At 44.8% G+C, this 18,183-nt stretch overlaps 1 protein-coding gene across 5 annotated transcripts in view; it reads right to left on the reverse strand.

Annotated features, from left to right (window-relative positions):
- The window catches only part of LOC138473374 (zinc finger protein 514-like), a 175,337-nt gene that overhangs the window by 115,063 nt on the left and 42,091 nt on the right, over positions 1 to 18,183 (reverse strand). For all 5 annotated transcript variants that reach the window (XM_069612065.1, XM_069612064.1, XM_069612063.1 and 2 more), the window contains one exon: positions 4,855 to 4,981. In XM_069612065.1, the coding sequence (XP_069468166.1) occupies positions 4,855 to 4,981 (127 nt within the window). The remainder of the gene's footprint in view (positions 1 to 4,854; positions 4,982 to 18,183) is intronic.

Raw genomic sequence — 18,183 nt, forward strand, 5'->3', positions numbered from 1 at the left:
TCTTGATAAGATCTCATCAACCCCAAATAAAAACCTAAAAATGGCCTTTTCGGATAAAGAAAAACCTAAATCAACAGCAACCTATAAGTCCAAACAACTTGATCAATCGGGTCACCGAGTTTGCATTATCAAAAATATCTACCAACAAAGTGAACGAAACTGGTTAACAAGGACAGAACTTATGACCAGATTACACTCGTTGCTGCAGCTGCGAGTACTCAGATCTGAAGATTTTTAGTATGTTGAGCCTTTACATGTGACGAACCCAAACGGATCAGCAATCCACTGTACGTTTTTATCTTCAGCTCGAATGATGCGAAGCTTCAAGGAGAGCTTACTTGTTGTGGATATTGAAATCGATGCTGATCCGGAAAAGGAAGAGCCTAGTTGGTCGAAGTAGAACCACAAAGGGACTAAAGAAATCGTTGCAGTCTCTTCCTTAACCAAAGGTGAACATGTTCAGATTACAGAGATCCAGAAAGTGTTGAGCTGGCTGGCAGAATCCCTCCCCTTGGCTATAAAACAACAGTGAGATTGCACAATTGCTTCATGAACCCCAGAGGATTAAAACACCTGATGTCTCCAGAAGGGTCTCTTTCGTTCTTGGCTAACCATTCCTGTATCCGTCACCAAGAAACTTGGTTTACTTCCCCTATTATCTTTAATGGCTATCAGATCTATCAGTCGATAGCTAAAAGAGGAGCAAAGGGAAGACCCTATGGGGAACTGATTGTGGGAGTCAGACAGCCGGCTAATTCAAGTCAAATCAAAACTTGCCAAGAATATAACATCATTGCTGTTGAACTGGAAGGGGACTATGAAGGTGCCAGAAATAGAATTCTGCTCATCGCCCTGTATAATCCTCCTGGAGCCAATATCAGAGATGTTATTCAGGAGGCTCTCCATGACCTCCTAATCCAATGGACCAGGACTTCAGGGAATACCTCTGTTATTATTTCTGGCTATTTCAACTGCCATATGAGAGGTGTAGAGGGAAGAACCATTAACCCTCTATTAAAAAGGAAAAGTGAAATGATTCATACTACCGTAGACCCTGAAGGCCTATGTAGGATGAATTTCGTCTGTAGCTGGGACATGGAATTGATCAACGGGAGGACATGCAGTGACTATCCTGGAGTGCATACTTGGTCTAATGGTCGGGCAAGAAGTACGTTCGATTATGTCTTTGTGAGCCCAGACACCGCCTACCAAGTTAAAGACATGAACATTAGTCCGAATTACTGGAGTGATCATAGCTCAGTTACTCGTAGATCCGGGGCGGTAGAACCATGGGAGATATGAAAGTTAACCATGCTGCGACTCGTTTTTGTTGGCATGTAAAAAATATCGGCAATGCTGCTCGATCAGCGCAAGTAGCGTTAATTTGTGACATCCAACAATTCCCCACAATGTCAGTAAATGACACTGAAAGGTGGATTGGGACATTTGCATCGTCTCATGCTACTACTCTGACTAATGCGATATTTAAAGTAGGAAAGCAGAGCAAACCTTTTTGATAAAAGCATAAGAGATGCTAAGAGAGAACTTAGGGCTGCAATTCGTAAAGCCAAAACTACCAACTTAACACCAGGAAGTTATGCCTCAATTTGTAGGTCACTAAAGAACAAATATAGCACCTGGATCACATCAAAGAAGAGCAGAGAAGATCAGACGCTGGCAGACAATGATCCAAGTCATGTGCTAAAAAAATACTAGAAGTATCTGGGCACTGCTGAGGGAATCCGGGGGCTTTGGGAAACCTTTAATGATCAACCCTATTGGCGCCAAACAGTGGACAGATTTTCTGTTACATCGAAATACTTTACTCGATGAGTTTTAGTGTCACCACGGATCAACTACCTATTAAACTTAAAAGCCTAAAATCTTCTAGAGCACCAGGCCCCAACAGCCTGAAAAATGTAGTACTAGGAGTAATCCCGAATTCTGGGCACATTTATTAAAAATCCTGTTCGATAAAATAATGGGGACCAGACAAATACCCGTGTCCTGGCAAACTTCCTTCCTTATTCCTGTATTTAAGAGAGGGAACAGGATGGAACCTGGGAACTATAGATTATTGTATATGCTCAATTGTACAGGCAAAATATTTGCGTCGCTATTATTAGAGAAGCTAAAGAAGTGGGTATTGTATATTTATATAGCGCTCTTTCCCCACTTGTGTGGCCTCAATGCGCTTTTTCCGCGGGTGAACGCCCTTGGTGTCCGTAGACAAAGCCGGAATAATGAATCAGTTTCAAAGCGGCTTCAGGAAAGGATACACAAAAATTCACAATTTGGTAATTAGGATTTATGACGCACTAGGGCCAGTAAAATTGGCAGCCCTCCACTTTATGCCCTGTTCATTTCCAAGCCGCCTTCGACTTAGTGTGAAGAGATAAACTATTGTTGAAACTAGAATTGAAGAGCTCCTTTATTACCCGAGGCTCCTACACCAGAGCACCACGGCCTCCCTTAAGTTAGACTCTCAGGGAAACATGACAAATTCAATTGTTCAGAATAGGGGTGTCAAGCAGGGCTGTGTGATGGCCCCTTTTCTGTACAATCTGTACAATTTGTTCTCCTTAGCTATATCCACTGAGCACAACTGCCCCCCCACACCATAATTGGAGCGGCACACTGCCCTGTATTAGCCTATGCTGACGACTTAATAATCCTGGACCACACATTTAGTGGGTTACAAAGGTCGGTTAATGCTCTTTGGGGTTACGCCAAGAGCAATGGCTTAATGATTAACAGTGAAAAAACACAACGTATGGTATTCTCGGGCAGAAAGATTGCTCGTCCCAAATTAATTATACAAGAACTTGAAATAATGTATACACTCCTGTATAAGTATCTGGGAGTGGAGATTGATGCTAAAAGGGAATACACTTCTTGCATACAATCTCGCACAATTAGAGCAGCACAAATAACCTCATTGATATACCAATTTACTCTCACGAAGAGCAGATATAATATATGGGGGGGAGCGTCCGTTATACACACAGGTCTTGGTCCCCATTGGTTGTCTATGGCTTGGAGGAACTGCTATCTATCGATCTGAAATGGCTTCAAGTGGTGGAGGGTAATTTTTGGAGAAGAATATTAGGCCTCCCCACATGTATACCAATGGCTATCATTAGATTAGAGTTAAGACTAGTCTCCCTAAAATCAATCGTCTTGAAAAGGAGATCGGAGATGTACCAAAAGTTGAGTAATAATCCTGAGCATCCGTTAATGGTATCCATCTATCAAGAAATCACTAAGGAGTCCACAAATTATCTCTTAAAGGAGAAAATGAAAAGCTTCTAAAAAGAAATGAGATATGTTGGACCCCAAGAAAAGGGGAACACAGTGATTCAATGAAAATAGCTTTGCCCAAGAGGGTAGATCTCTGTACTGGCTAGAAACTTATGAGCATTTGGATAAACTTAAAAAATATCATTTTGTTCATTATATGTTATACACATTCAATCATGCACAGAAATACTTGAACCTGATTTCTTCTCCTTCTGAGAAGAGACAATTTACCGGTTCTTGTAAACAAGGGTGTCTGCAGGCATTTCTCTCCTCCTGAGAGATACTGTCGGGTGTGTAAAAATTTAGCTATTAGTGAAACAGCAAAACACCTTCTGACTGATTGTGTATCCCTGACAAAAACGTACTGGCGACACCACGGTAATCTTGTACATGACCTGGAATCAGTAAGTGAATCTATCTTTTGGTTTTGCTCTGTGAACTCACAAAATATAAAAAAGGTACTAATGGCAATGTATAGTATATGGTTTAGGATTGAAAATGTACTAGGAATATCCATTTAAGACAATTACATTGATCTCTGGACTACCTCTCTCCATCCTGAGGATTCGATTTAGATTGCCTCGAAGGGAGTGAAATAGGAGATAACGGATAGCCAGGATTAATCATTGAACGAAGGTTAACCTAAACACAATCACCACCTTAACCAAGAACAATAATTGTGGAAATCAAAGAAGTTCTGTGGTGCTTGTATTACATTGTTTTACATTGCGAATTGCCAGATGTTAACCAATTTTGTTTTCACTCTCTTGTCTAATATGATTCTCTGAATACTATAACTGTCATTATAACTACATATGCGTGTAAAGCTATTTTACAAAATGAAGATTTATCTTATTTGATCAGTGAAATTATTAATTTTAGATGATTTTCTTTTTCCATACTCATGTATAGTATTTCTTATGTTTAGTGAAATATGTGATAATCTAATATTGTGAATTGTGTGCTTGATTGTTTTATAAGAATGTGTAAAGTTTATATATAAACGGTACCACATTACTAATAAATGGACAGATAATATCAATGTGGATGTGGCTGTCATGATCATTAGTAGTGCCAGACACCATGACTTAGCCCAGGTATATCTTTATTCTTGGAAGTTACCCTGCCACCATACTTGGGCTGTTTGTGATCGGCTTTGGCACAGGGGTGCATAACTGAACTGCAGCCCCTGCGCTGCAGATACTTGGCTGTCACTGCAGATCCGTGACCACTAAACCTGCTCTGTGCTACCGGCATAGCAGGCGCTGCAATCAGGCTGCTGATGCAGCAGGACACAGACACATACTATGCTTTTGGCATGGAGCCTATGAAAGGGGAATCTGATCAGCAGATCTCCCTTTCAGAGATGGAATTACCCACATCATTATATTAATGAATACAAACGTAAAAAACAGCTTTCACACACTTGCCAGATAGCAATTCCTCACAACAGTACCCCAAGAGAGCAATACATGCAGCAGCGCAGAGGCCAAGGGAACGAGATATAGACATCATACGAGCGTGGGACATATGCCATAACTCATGTCTTTTTACCCAGCGTGAACAAGGCCTGTTGAATTTCCTTCATCACGTTGTAATAAAGCTCCTTCTGCCAGTCGTGTAAAAGCTTGCACTCTTCCACTGAGAAACGCGCAGCAACATCCTGGAACGTCACAGGTGCCTGGAAGAACAAAACGCACAATATGAGGAGGGAAAGGGTTCTACAAATCAAAAAGGCATACCTGTATGTTTCCTTTTTCACCCTCAGCAGCCTAGAAGGACCCATGAACAAATCACAGATATGAACTAACACTGCATCATACATTTCTACAAATAAAACCAATGCTGTTAGCCAGCCACCTTGTCGCATTGATCCTATCCAATCATCTCCCTCAACAGACCTCACACTCCAAACTGAAACCCAGAAATGTCACCTGTATCTGTTGGTTATATATTAAACCAAGCTCAGGTAAACCAACAGCAATTCAAAAGGCTCCAGGGAACGAGGGGGTAGTAAAAAGTGGGAACCTTTTTTTTGTCATTTATTTTGAAATCTGCGTCATATGTAACCTGTATACAGTGAACTATGCATGGGAAACCCTCCATATGTCCTTGGTGGTGAAGATGAAACCACTGAAGGAATCGTCTACTGGTCTCCACAGCCCTCTCCAGTCATATTTAGCAGCATGTGGGAGGTGGCACCATGCAACCCCTCAGCCATTCAGGGTGTTTGCAAGGCAGGTTTACCACAGTGTACTCCGAGTGCTTCATGCCCCGTGAACAGCGGGAAGCCGCCATCATCCTCATGGGATACCGAGGCCAGCCACCGCTTCGGCCCTAGCCGTCCCCACACTACCCTGCCTCCTTGCCCCCTGCTTGTCCCCTCCCCCACACCTCAGCAACAGCTCCCATCACTGCTGCCTCTCCACACTGTTGTCACTCCTCCAATGGTCACCATGAAAATGGATAAAGGGCTAGTCTTTGTTGTCTTTCTTAGGTATTCAGGGTGGCCATTTTCTGTTGTAGGCTACCATTCTGTTTCTCAACTTTAAGCTATTAGCACCCAAAAATCATGCCGGGGTACTAATAGCTATAACCTCTAGGTGGGCGGCATTAATGTGTGGTAATGGTGCCATCGACGTCACTTCGATCACGCTGATAACTCTGCCCTAAGCCAGCACCTCCCTGTAATGCGCCCCACCTTCACGGGCATTGTTTTAATGAGGCTCCTGTGCCTATATTCGCCAGGAGGACTTTCCCTTAGAGTGACCTTTACACGGTTATGGCTATGTCGTCTTGGATGGTTTCCCCATGTATACATTATGTTGCGAAAGCTAAAGTATTGGTCTTTGATGACATACAAACGGCGAATACATTTATATGGCAACTGAATGGTGCATATTTAGAGATTGTGAAGAAGATAGATAGATAGATAGATAGATAGATAGATAGATAGATAGATAGATAGATAGATAGATAGATAGATAGATAGATGCTTCCCAATTGGAGCTTGCCCCCAAGTTAGTTTCTATGGAGATTATATACGTCCTAAAGTCCTTAAGAAATGGCTTTATCCTAATATATTTAGCAAAAGTAACGGGGTTACAATATTGAGGGCTTGATCTCGATCAACCAGAGGAATAGAATACTGGATCTCAATTTATAGCTGGCTTTATTTACAGCTGATAAGCACGCCGTCTATCACATCACTAGCATTAATATTGGCAGACATTATGGGAACACAGGGTGCTGCTGCCGCCATGAACTTAGGCTTGTCCATAGCATCCAATAATTATCAAATGGTTGAGAGCATAATTCTACCCTTATTGAAAGGAGAGTCTGCAAGGTTAGAAATTCATAAAAAATTGTCCTAGTTGAATGAGCAAGAAAAAAAATTGAGCAATTTGGGCACATAGTGACATCCACTTATCAATCACTGGGCAGGAGACCTGCAGAGGCACAGAAGGCGGCTAACACGGATAGTAAGCCAGACAAGGAGACACATCAGGAAGGGAAACCCCCAAAAGGAAGGGGATTGTTTAAAGGTACAAGGGGTGATAGAACACATAGATAACAGCTTCCACCAATAGAGGAAGAAAAATACCCAGAGCATGAACCAAAGAAAGAGAAGACTACAGGAGATAGAGATGCCCTGCAGTGGCAAGGCACTCACAGGTGTAGACAATCTTAGGGTGAACATAGGGAGCAGTCCCATTTTAGACCAACAGACCACGACTTTCCTAATTCAGAGACAGATGAAGAGTCCACAAAAGTGTGGCACTGATGAGAGTTCATCTCATTCCTCACAGACAAAGATGCCAGACCGTTCTAAACTGAGGAGTGTTAGGGAGAATTCTCAAATGTGCTAATTCCCCTCTACCTTAGAGACCCCCAGCTCTTTTGCTAAACTTTGGGGGCTTTGAACTGTTTTATTCCGTTTGTTTTCTGTCTTTATATCTTTTGGTTAAGGAGTTTTAGACAACTCCATAGGCGGCATATTTTCATGTGTGTCACACAGCACCCTCAGGTCAGTGGCACAGGGAAACCTTTTAGGCTCTGCCAAGGTTAAAACACCTTCTCTGGGATAAACTACTGTTTCCCAGAGAATGTAAAGTTAAATTGACTTTACTAGTCTTTTTAAATTCCTAGACCCAGCACACACTATCTTCCAATAGAGTGCTGGAGGGGCTACCTAGTATCCCCTTTGTCTAGAAACTCATGTACCAGTCAAATGCTACCCTTTCCTATCAAAATGGCTGGTGGCAGTGGTTTTACAACAAACTACCATGTTTTTTCCACGACCGCGGTTACCGGTAGCTAAAGATCACAGGAGCCATGTTTTTCAAGATGGCGTCTGAGCCCCCTTTGTTTTAACAGGTCCAGGTCTACTTTTTTCGCCATTTCTTTTTGGAAAGGTCCTTCTAGAGTCTGTCTCTGCGCACCAAACCAGGTTTGGTTCCTTTGTTCCTACGCCTATGGCGGGCTTCAGGACTGAAGACTGCCTCTGGCCTCAGAGTGTCTGGGGTGGCCAGGAAGTGAGGGAGGTGCCCGAAACTCCCTGTGCTTAGTCTCCTAGGAGACCCAAATGCACTCTGGCGTGATTGGCTGGCTGACTGTCCAGGCTGGAATGAATGGGAGAAAACTGTTTAAAAGGCGAGTCTCTTGGCTTGGAAGGCAGAGTCGACCACTGGAACGAAAGAACCGCAGACGAGCTGGAAGAGGACGGCTGCTGCAACTCCTGGACCGTTGGTTTGCCCGGAGAAGCCCTGCTGCAGGTCCAAATCGCTAAGTTAATCTCGACAAAGAAGCCCTTCAATGACGACTTCTCCCTTTGAGTTGGTGGGACCAATCAACTCAGAAGCCACCTGGACACCATTCTCTGAGCTGGTTGTATTTTCCTCAGCGTGCTGCAGGAAACCAAATAGCCAGGGAGAAGGACACCAGTTTGTGTGCTTGAAGACAGCTACCGGAATCGAAGAATTGGCAGTTTGCCAGCTTTATGACCAGTCCTCGTGCAGGAGTCCCTTGACGTCCTCCCTCTTATCCCCACGACTGAGGCTCAGGAACAGCAAGATCTGCAGGAACTGCCAGGAACAGAAGTCGTCAGCTGCATCTTTTTCTTCAATCTAAGGTACTGTGAAAACCTGACAGAGAACTTACCTCTACTGTGAAAGTGTGTGAAACCTTGGCAACTTGCAGGCCTAGTTAGCTTGTGACCCGACATACGAACCTTTCTTCTATGAACTACTTCTCAGAACCGTGGCAAAGACATTTCCGTTTAAAATACCAGAAACGGTTTTCTTATACAAGACTCTAGCCCATTGACTTTGGCCTATCTATTGCATTGGAACCACTCCTCTGGTGAACGCAGAACTATTTGCACTCTTTAAGAGTAACTCTATTATTTGTTTTATTAACTTATGCCATTTTGTTCCTCCTTCAAAGTAGTTTAAATGCCTCAGAACCTTATAGCGTGAAGACCTGTAGTATATTTCCGTGCGATATTGATTGCCTCCTTTTAGTGAATATTTTCTAACTGACTGTGTAATAAATGAATAAGCGTTTTACCAAGAAACCTTGAGTGTGTATTTGAATACTTGTGACTGTAGACCTCTGTGTAACCTCATTACAAGCTCAAATTCCCTCTTGAGATAAGCCTGGCTGCTCAGGCTCCCCCCCCGCACTTTTCTTTCCCCCTTCCTTTGCACTTGCGCGATGTGTATGACACCTGGCCTCGTAAGATCGCTATCTGTCTTCCCTCTGTTCCCCCTCCCTTGCCTCGCTGTGCATTGAAACACTTGTGTATAGGCGCGTTATAAATGTCATATCAGATCAGCTCGCTACCAAAAACTGTGTGGTACAGACTTATACCAAAGGTTGGTTTTGCTTACACCTGTAGTAATAGTTGTGTGTAGTAGTCCCAGAGGCTACTGCATGCAAACTTTGCTGTTATCGTGAGTTTACCTTCTTAGGGTTAACTCTTACAGATGAGGGCAGAGGCCTGTCAGCAGATTTTCTTGAGAAATGAGCCAGGATACGACTGCCTAAAACTTAGGCAATTGCAGGCCATTTTAGGGCTTTAGAATTTTGGCAAATCTTATGTGTCCAATTTTGATGAGCTAGTGAAACCATTGTATTCTTTGATAAAACCAAATTTCAAAGCAGCTCATTAGTTGCCAGAGCACACTCGCATTCTGCCCCATGTGCACACGTTAATGACTCAAACTGGTCCTTTGCAAGACAGAAACCGAGAAAAAGATTTAGAAATAAACGTGTTGGTGGGAGATAATGCGTTCATATACAGTTTGTAATCTAGGGGAGATTAAACCAATTGCTTACAAGCCACATGTGTATTCCACACCTGAATTGTACCCGAGGAAAAGATTCTTTCTTCAGTTCAGATATCATTCAGAAAGAAAGGCTGTTGGCGGCAAATAGAACTATACACATATATAGACCTTTAGCTCAACTTGAGGCGGCCACAAAAGCTATTGCACCCAATGCAAAGGCATTACATACTAGATGGATTCAACGGACAGCATCTCAACATGCGCCAGATGTAAAGTATCATTACAAGGCAGACTTGCAAAGAATGAGTGGATTGACTTGGACAATGGACACAGAGCCAGACACCTCACTGCCTGGCATTGTTTGACTTTTTCCAAATAATGTACTGTGATGACTCTGCCATACCAGCTGTTGGAACACGTTCCAAATATGCTGCTGCATGTGAAGCTTTGGTAGGACATTTTGCACACAAAGAAGTATTTATACATACTGAAATTGCAACAAAGCATCTGGGAGGCATGTCTTCCCAGACTGCTGAATTGCATGGATTGCGGCTTGCATCGAGCCAAGCAGACTCCGGGAAGCCTACACTAGTTGTCTCAGGTTCAGATTACATTGTCAGGGCTTACAACACTGATTTGCATTGGTGGATTCAAAATGACTTTAGTGACATTAGGCATAAACCTATTGCATCCAGGCAACTCTGGAAACAAGTTGGGACCTTAAACAGCCTTACCCTTTGCTATGGGTGATGCACACAAGAGCACATACTAAAGGGCACATTCATAGCATCGGCAATGCATTAGCAGATAAATATGCCAAAGAGCACACAGTGTGAAAGACGATAGCAGCCATAACTCACTCAGCACCTGCAATGGATGAGGAAATAAAAGAAGCTTGTTTGGGTATTATATCTAGGCAAAAGGTTTCCCAAGTAATAATATTTATGACATTGAGAATAATAAAGCAGTAGTCACAATTCATATTCAAAGATTAATCCTTAAGAGCAGACAGGGAAAAGCAAATAGCAGCCACAGATGCTGTACTTGCATCTACCAATTTTGGGGTTATTGCAACTGTACAGCTGCTCCTCGACAGGTATTGGTGGCCAGGATTAAGGCAACAGGTTAAAGTATACATAGAGCTGTGACACATGTCTGAAGACAACTGTGGACCACAGCAAAACACCCAAAGAGGCTCCTTTAAGAAAGGCAACCTTGCCTTTTGAGATACGATATCTGGATCATGTAGGCCCCGCTACTACCAGCAATAAATAAGTGCAAGCATATTCTAGTAATAGTGGGTCCTGCACCAGGTTCACCTGGATGATTCCTCAAAAGAGAGCAGACTGCAAATCAGTCTTATAGGCACTCTGGGGTGTAGTAGCTATGACAGCAACTCAAACGTTCCATGCTGATAATGGGCCAGCTTTCACAGGGCGGGTCACGAGTAAGGTATTTGAGGTTTGGGATCAGATCTGCACTTTTCTAAACCCGTATTATCCAGAGATGAAATGGGCTCATAGGAAGGGCAAACCACTCAATAATGTTGTGCCTGACTAAATGCATCCATTCAGTGGGGGGTAACTGAGTAGACCATGTGCATCTAGTTAGCAGAAGTTTAAATAATTTCCTGCGCCAGTCTTTATGCAACGGTAAGACTCCATTTGAACTCTTGTTTGGGAGAAAGATGTTTATGCCTGATCTGGACACTCTCCCCAGGCCCCTCTCTAGGCACGAGCAACTGCTGGCGACAGCGCTGCTGAGGGAATCCCTCCAGGTGGAAGCTGCCGAGGCCAGTCCTGAGATCACTCTCAAAGCAGGAGAAGATTCATGATAAGACTCTGTTTGGTCCGTCCTACAGACCCGCAATACAAGTAATCAGATTGAAAGGTTCCATAACTGCTGACCTGCCCGCAATACCACCCAGGAGAAGCACCAGATAAGTTTCTGTGGACCACCTGAGACACGCTCCAGATGCTTACTGCGATATTTCCATGCAATCATCCTCTGCCAGTTGAGGAGCCCACAGAAGAAGGGACGGAGGTACGACAAATGATGATGATGGGTGTGCAAAATGAGGAGGAATATGCCACTCTTGACTACAACTCCACAATTCATGGAAGAACTGCAGGTCTGCCAATCTGGAAACAGAAAGCCTTTCTGATTGCCAACGTAATGAAAGAATTCTTTTGGACCGACTTTCTGAAACAGTCTTATAGAATGCTGGTAGTATACTTCCTCCGACTGTGGCTGAGCCTCACTGTGTTTCTCATCTCACTGACTTCGCTGCATTTTTTTTAGCAAAGTTTCCACTTCACCTGAAAGCAAAGAAGTTGTTCTAAAGTCTTTAAGTTCTTCACACATGTTAGAGAAAAGAGAGCTCCAAGAGTCAGGAACTCCATCCTCAATAGAAATGTTTCCTCTAGCCATGGGTCATGTGTGGATGCCTGTAACGCTCACCTGATTCCCGCAGAGGCGCCGGTCTTGACTGGGCGAATGCCGTATCTTCAAAGGTGATGTGTAACACACGGTTGGCTCTTTGGGCTGGACCTCTGTGCACTGTATGTCTGACTCGAAGAGTAAGATGTCTGCAGATAGAAAATATGGGATTAATGAACTGGGGTTATTGGGTGCCTCTCTCCTCTTCCCTTTCTCTTCTCCTGTAGAACCCCAAAGGTTAACGCCCTCACCTTAGGTAAGTGAACGCCGAGCTCTCCATCTGCCTCGGGGCAGGGTGCCGTAACCAGTTTCTTCACTGGATAAGGGTGCAGGCCTCTTGACCTCAGAGGACTGCTGTCCGTCGTTAACTGCACGAACGGTAAGTTCTGGGCACTTCAAATGTCTTAAAAGTCTTTTGTAATGATATCTCTTGTTTTGCAGGGTTCCGGCGATGGCGGATGGCGGGCTGATGAGAGTTGAGGATCGAACCCGCGTGAGGAATAGAAGCGCCTGGAAGCACGTAAGTAAGCGCTTGTAGCCTGCTTCACGATGCGCACTAACTGTCCCTTTTATCTTGCAGGTACAAGTTCGGAGCTTTAGAGAAGCTGAAGGGTGCTGGAATACCCACTGGATTCGGCGTGGGAAGGAGTAATGGCACGTGAGTAATAAAGTTGCCCAATGTCTTTAAACGCACCTTCTTTTGTCTTTCAGATGCGGGATGCAGCGCCGAAGGCCTCCGGAGCGTGCGAAGAGCTGGTAAGCTTTTGTCTTTCAGATGCCGGTATGCAGTGCGAAGACCTCCGGAGCATGCGAAGAGTAGGTAAGCCTTTGTCTTTCAGATGCCGGAATGCAGCGCGAGGCGTTGGTGACAGCCGATGGACCAGGTAAGAGATGCGCTGCCACTGAAGACCGTAGTGCTAACCTGTTCTTTCTTTGTCTTTACGGGTGCTGCTGAAGACTGGATTCCAGGATGGTAAGCCTTTGTTCCCTTAGGCCCAGGATCAGAAGCAGAAGACACGATGAGCGTTCTGCTGCAGAGAATGCAGAATAACGCAAAGCAAGATTCATCCATCGGGTGTGGTTTAAATAGCCTCCTGTAGTGCTTAGGTGTCTCCTTCCACAGCCACGCCTAGGTAAGAAAAGAGTTCCTGCTTTCCAGAAGAGTGCCAGTGTTCTGAGCCTAGGGAGTGGCTCCTGCCCCACCCAACAGGAAAAGTAGTCCCAAACAGAAGAGGATCAGGGGTTCAACTGGCAGGTAAGTTAGCAGCATGGTCTGCTGCAGGTAAGTCCACCCAAGCATTATGAGCCCGGCGCTTCCAGCGCTGGGACTGGGCATCTTTATGAGCCTGGTGCCACTGGTGCCAGGACAGGTCCAAAAAGTCCCAATTGGGACTGGCTGGCACTCGGAACCGGGGTTATGGGTCTGCTTCCAAGGGAGTCGGGCAAGTCCTGATCTTTTGGAAGCAGAGATCATGACAGCACCCCCCCTCAAGGCCCCTCCCAAACCGGGCTTCTCCGGGGGTTTGGGCTTGTTAGGAAATGTTCGATGAAATCTTTTGATTAGACAAGGCGCGTGGACATATTCTGCAGGTTCCCAGGATCTTTCTTGGGGACCGTAGCCTTTCCAGTCAATCAGGTAAAATAGTTTAGATTTGGAGATCTTGGAATCCAGGATGCTTTTGACTTCAAACTCGAGTTCTCCATCAACTAAAATAGGTTTGGAGATGTAGTTAGTCGGGTTTGAGGTTGCACGGGTTTTAATAGAGAGACGTGGAAGACCAGATGTATCTTCATGTGAGGGGGCAAGTCCAACTTGACCGCTACTGGATTTACTATGGTAGTGATGGAATAGGGACCAAGGTATCTTGGGTTGAATGTGCGTGGTCCTTTTAGAGGTAGATATTTGGTGGATAACCAGACTTGATCTCCTACTTGATATTGGGGGGCTTCCTTCCGATGTTGGTCTGCTCCTTTCTTGTATTGTTCTTTAGCCCTTTGAAGGTGAGAAACGGCTTCCTTAAAGGCTTGGGCGATTGTAGAATGCAGGTGGTCTACTGCTGGTGTTCCAAGATCTTGGAGTAGATCCAACTCCGAGGTTCGAGGGTGACTACCGTATAAAAGAAAAAACGGGGTCTTCCCAGTTCCCGAGTGGACAGAGTTATTGTAGGCATATTCGGCTATCCAAAGGATATCTTTCCAAGTTTTTTCAGTTTGTTGTAGCATGCAGCGCAAATACTGTTCCAGAGTTTGATTGGTCCTCTCGGTTTGTCCGTCGGTTTGAGGGTGGTGGCTGGTCGAAAGTCTCACATCAATTTGAGCCGACCGACAGCAACTTCGCCAAAAATGAGAAATAAATTGACTACCTCGATCCGAAATTAGAACTGAAGGAAAACCGTGCAGTCGGACGATGTTTTCGAGAAATTCTCGGGCCAGAGTTGCTGCTGTTGGCAAGCCTTTAAGTGGAATGAAATGCGCCATCTTGGAGAATAGGTCCACGATTACTAGGATCGTATTGTATCCGGAGCATGGAGGTAGATCGGTGATGAAGTCCATAGAAAGCGTATGCCAAGGGCGAGGCGGGATGTCAATAGCGCGTAAGAGGCCGGCTGGTTTTTCCTTTTGACTCTTGTTTTGGGCGCATACTCCACAGGACATTATAAAGTCTCTGATATCTTTTTTCCAAGACGGCCACCAGAAGTAGCGCTTGATCTTTTCCGAGGTCTTGGTCATACCGGGATGTCCTTCCATTAAAGAATCGTGATAACAAGAGATTACCTTTTTCTGTAAATCTGTGCTGGGCAGGTATAACCGTTCTTGGAAATATAATAGGTTGTCCTTCACCGTAAAGTCCTTTCCCTGCAGATGCCAATTCTGTATGTCTGCTGGAGTTACCAGTAGCCTGGCTTTATCCTTAACTTCCTCTATGGATTGTGTGGCGATTACACCTAGAAATCTTTGTTCGGAAATGATAGGTACAGGTTTAGGATTGATCAAATGTTCTTCCACTCCCATCCGAGAAAGGGCATCAGCTTTACCGTTTTTTGTACCAAGTCGATAGGTAATTATGAAGTCAAACTCGGCAAAGAATAGTGCCCAACGGAGTTGCCTAGAGGATTGAGCTTTTGCGGTTTTCAAATATTGCAGGTTTCGGTGATCTGTAATCACAGTAACGGTGTGTCGGGCCCCCAGAAGATAATGCCGCCAAGCCTTAAAGGCGGACTTGATAGCTAGAAGTTCCTTATCAGTAATAGTGTAATTGATTTCAGGAGGCGAGAATTTGCGGGACCAAAATGCCACGGGATGCAACTGATTGGTTACTGGGTCCTTTTGTGATAGAACTGCCCCCATGGCAAGGATCAAAGCATCAGTTTCAACGATGTAGGGGAGTTCTGGGCGAGGATGTTTTAAGATCGGTGCAGAGATAAATCTAGTCTTCAAATTCTGGAAAGCTTGTTCCGCCTCGGTAGACCATTCAAAACGTTTGTTTTTCTTTAACAAGGCGGTGATGGGCTGGACTATTCGAGAGAATTCGGGGATAAACCTGCGGTAAAAGTTAGCGAAGCCTAACATGCTTTGAACACCTTTTACGGAGGATGGCGATGGCCATTTGAGAATTGCATCGACCTTCTTTGAATCCATACGCACTCCGCTAGGTGATAATATGAATCCCAAGTATTCAACTTCAGTCACGTTGAAAACACATTTTTCCAACTTAGCGAAAAGTTTGTGTTGACGCAATCTCTCGAGGACCATTTTCACGTGTTTCCGATGTTCAGATTCCGATGAAGAATAAACGAGGATGTCGTCAATGTAAACAACAACACACACATCTATGAGCTCTCTGAGGACATCGCTCATAAAATATTGAAAGGCGGCCGGGGCATTGCAAAGTCCGAAGGGCATGACCTGATATTCAAATAGCCCATACTTGGTGCGGAAGGCCGTCTTCCATTCATCGCCCTCTTTTACTCGTACCAAGTGGTAGCTCCTCTAAGATCCAGCTTTGTATATATGCATGCTTTTCTGACTTGGTCCAGGAGTTCAGGGATCAAAGGTAACGGATATCTATTCTTAACGGTGATCTGGTTCAGGGCGTGATATTCTATACAAGTTCTAAGGTCCCCTTCTTTTTTTGGAACGAAGAACAAAGCTGAGGAAGCAGGGGACTTGGAAGGACGAATAAACCCATTCGCTAGGTATTGATCCAGGTATTGTCGGAGGTGAAGATTCTCAGGCTCGGTGAGGGCATAAATTCTACTACAAGGAGGAGTAGATCCAGGTATCAGGTCTATCTGGCAGTCATAAGACCTATGAGGAGGTAGAGTGTTAGCCTGATCCTTCCGGAAAACATCTTGGAATTCTAGGTATTCAGGAGGTAACTGGGGAGCCTCCGAGGAAATTGCTGCCAGTGCAACACCAGGTCGAGGGTGACAAGTAGAGACACATTCTGGAAACTGAACCGTTCTTGCTCGCCAATCGATCTGAGGATTGTGCTTCTCTAACCAAGGAATTCCTAGAATAATCTGGAACTGAAGGGCCTTGATCACATCGAACACGATCTTCTCATGGTGTCCATCTTGACTTACTAGCGTCACTTCTTGGGTGGTATGCGTTACTGGTCCGGAGGCTATCTCCGTACCATCCACCGTAGTAATGACGTCCTTTACAGCCTTTGGACAAAGAGTCAGATTCATCCTCAAAACCATTTCATGATCCACATAATTGCCGATGGCACCGCTGTCGACGTAAGCTTCAATCGCATGTAATCGATCCGGATGTGCAGGGCTAATGAGGACCATAGGTATCACGAAATGCGAGGTCACGGAACTGGTTTTAACGCTCGGCAAGAGGACCTCTATTCTTGTCGGGCAAGGTCATTCCCTGCTCACAGTTTGTGACCCTGGTAACTGCAGCTCCTACTGCCTTCTTGGCTGGTTTCACCGGACAGTCTCGAAGAAAGTGCCCCGAGTTTCCGCAATAGAGGCATAATTGCAGCTGTTTTCTCCTTTCCCGCTCCTTTTGTGTTAGTGGTCCTTTCAGGCCCCCTATTTGCATGGGTTCCCCGGAGTCTACTCCTTTGGTAGGAGTTGGTGGTTTGGAAAATACTCGAGCATCAAACTTGGAACGATCGGCCTTCCTGTTCTGCAGTCTGTGGTCAATTTGAACGACTAAGTCAATATAGTCCGAAAAGTCTTGCGGGGGATTCACTACTTGGGCTAACACATCTTTGAGCTCTCCAAGTAGACCTCTATAAAACAGCGTAATCCTTTTGTCCTCCGGCCATTGAGTTTCCACTATCAGTCTGTTGAAAGACGCAATATAAGCCAAAAGGTCTTGATTACCCTGTCGCAATGAAAGGAGCTCATTGTCCAAGGCCTGCCCCTGTGAATGTCTTGCAAACAGTTTTTCCATACTGAGCTGAAAAGCTTGAAAATCATGGAGAACCGGATCATCTTGATTAACTAGAGGGATCGACCAGTCTGCCGCATTGCCACTAAGGTACGAAAGCACGAAAGCTACCTTAGCTTGATCAGTTGGAAAGGCTGCTGGCCGGCATAAGAAGTGCAACCGGCACTGATTAATAAATACTGCAAACCTCTTTGGGTCACCAGAAAATCGTTCGGGCGGAGCCAGAGGTACATTCCCAGGTAGGTTGATCTGCACTGGGTTTGTAGAGGATGTTGAAGGAAGATTTGCCCCTGATGCGGGTAACGGAGTTTGTCCGGCTTGTGACTGTAGCAATTGTCTAGCGAGATCGTCTGTTCGCTCCTTGGAAATAATCAGTTCCCTTCTTAGAGCATTCGTTTCCTGACGGGCTGCATGCACTTCTGCTCTTAGTTCCCCAAGTAACTGGGCTAGCTGGTCGGTATCCGAGGTTTCCATAGCGCCTGGGTGGGAGTTTTGCGATAGGCTTTGCGTTCTGTAACGCTCACCTGATTCCCGCAGAGGCGCCGGTCTTGACTGGGTGAATGCCGTATCTTCAAAGGTGATGTGTAACACACGGTTGGCTCTTTGGGCTGGACCTCTGTGCACTGTATCTCTGACTCGAAGAGTAAGATGTCTGCAGATAGAAAATATGGGATTAATGAACTGGGGTTATTGGGTGCCTCTCTCCTCTTCCCTTTCTCTTCTCCTGTAGAACCCCAAAGGTTAA

Source organism: Ambystoma mexicanum, chromosome 8 (assembly GCF_040938575.1).
Source record: "Ambystoma mexicanum isolate Mex_15411 chromosome 8, UKY_AmexF1_1, whole genome shotgun sequence".
Classification (NCBI taxonomy): Eukaryota; Metazoa; Chordata; class Amphibia; order Caudata; family Ambystomatidae; genus Ambystoma; species Ambystoma mexicanum.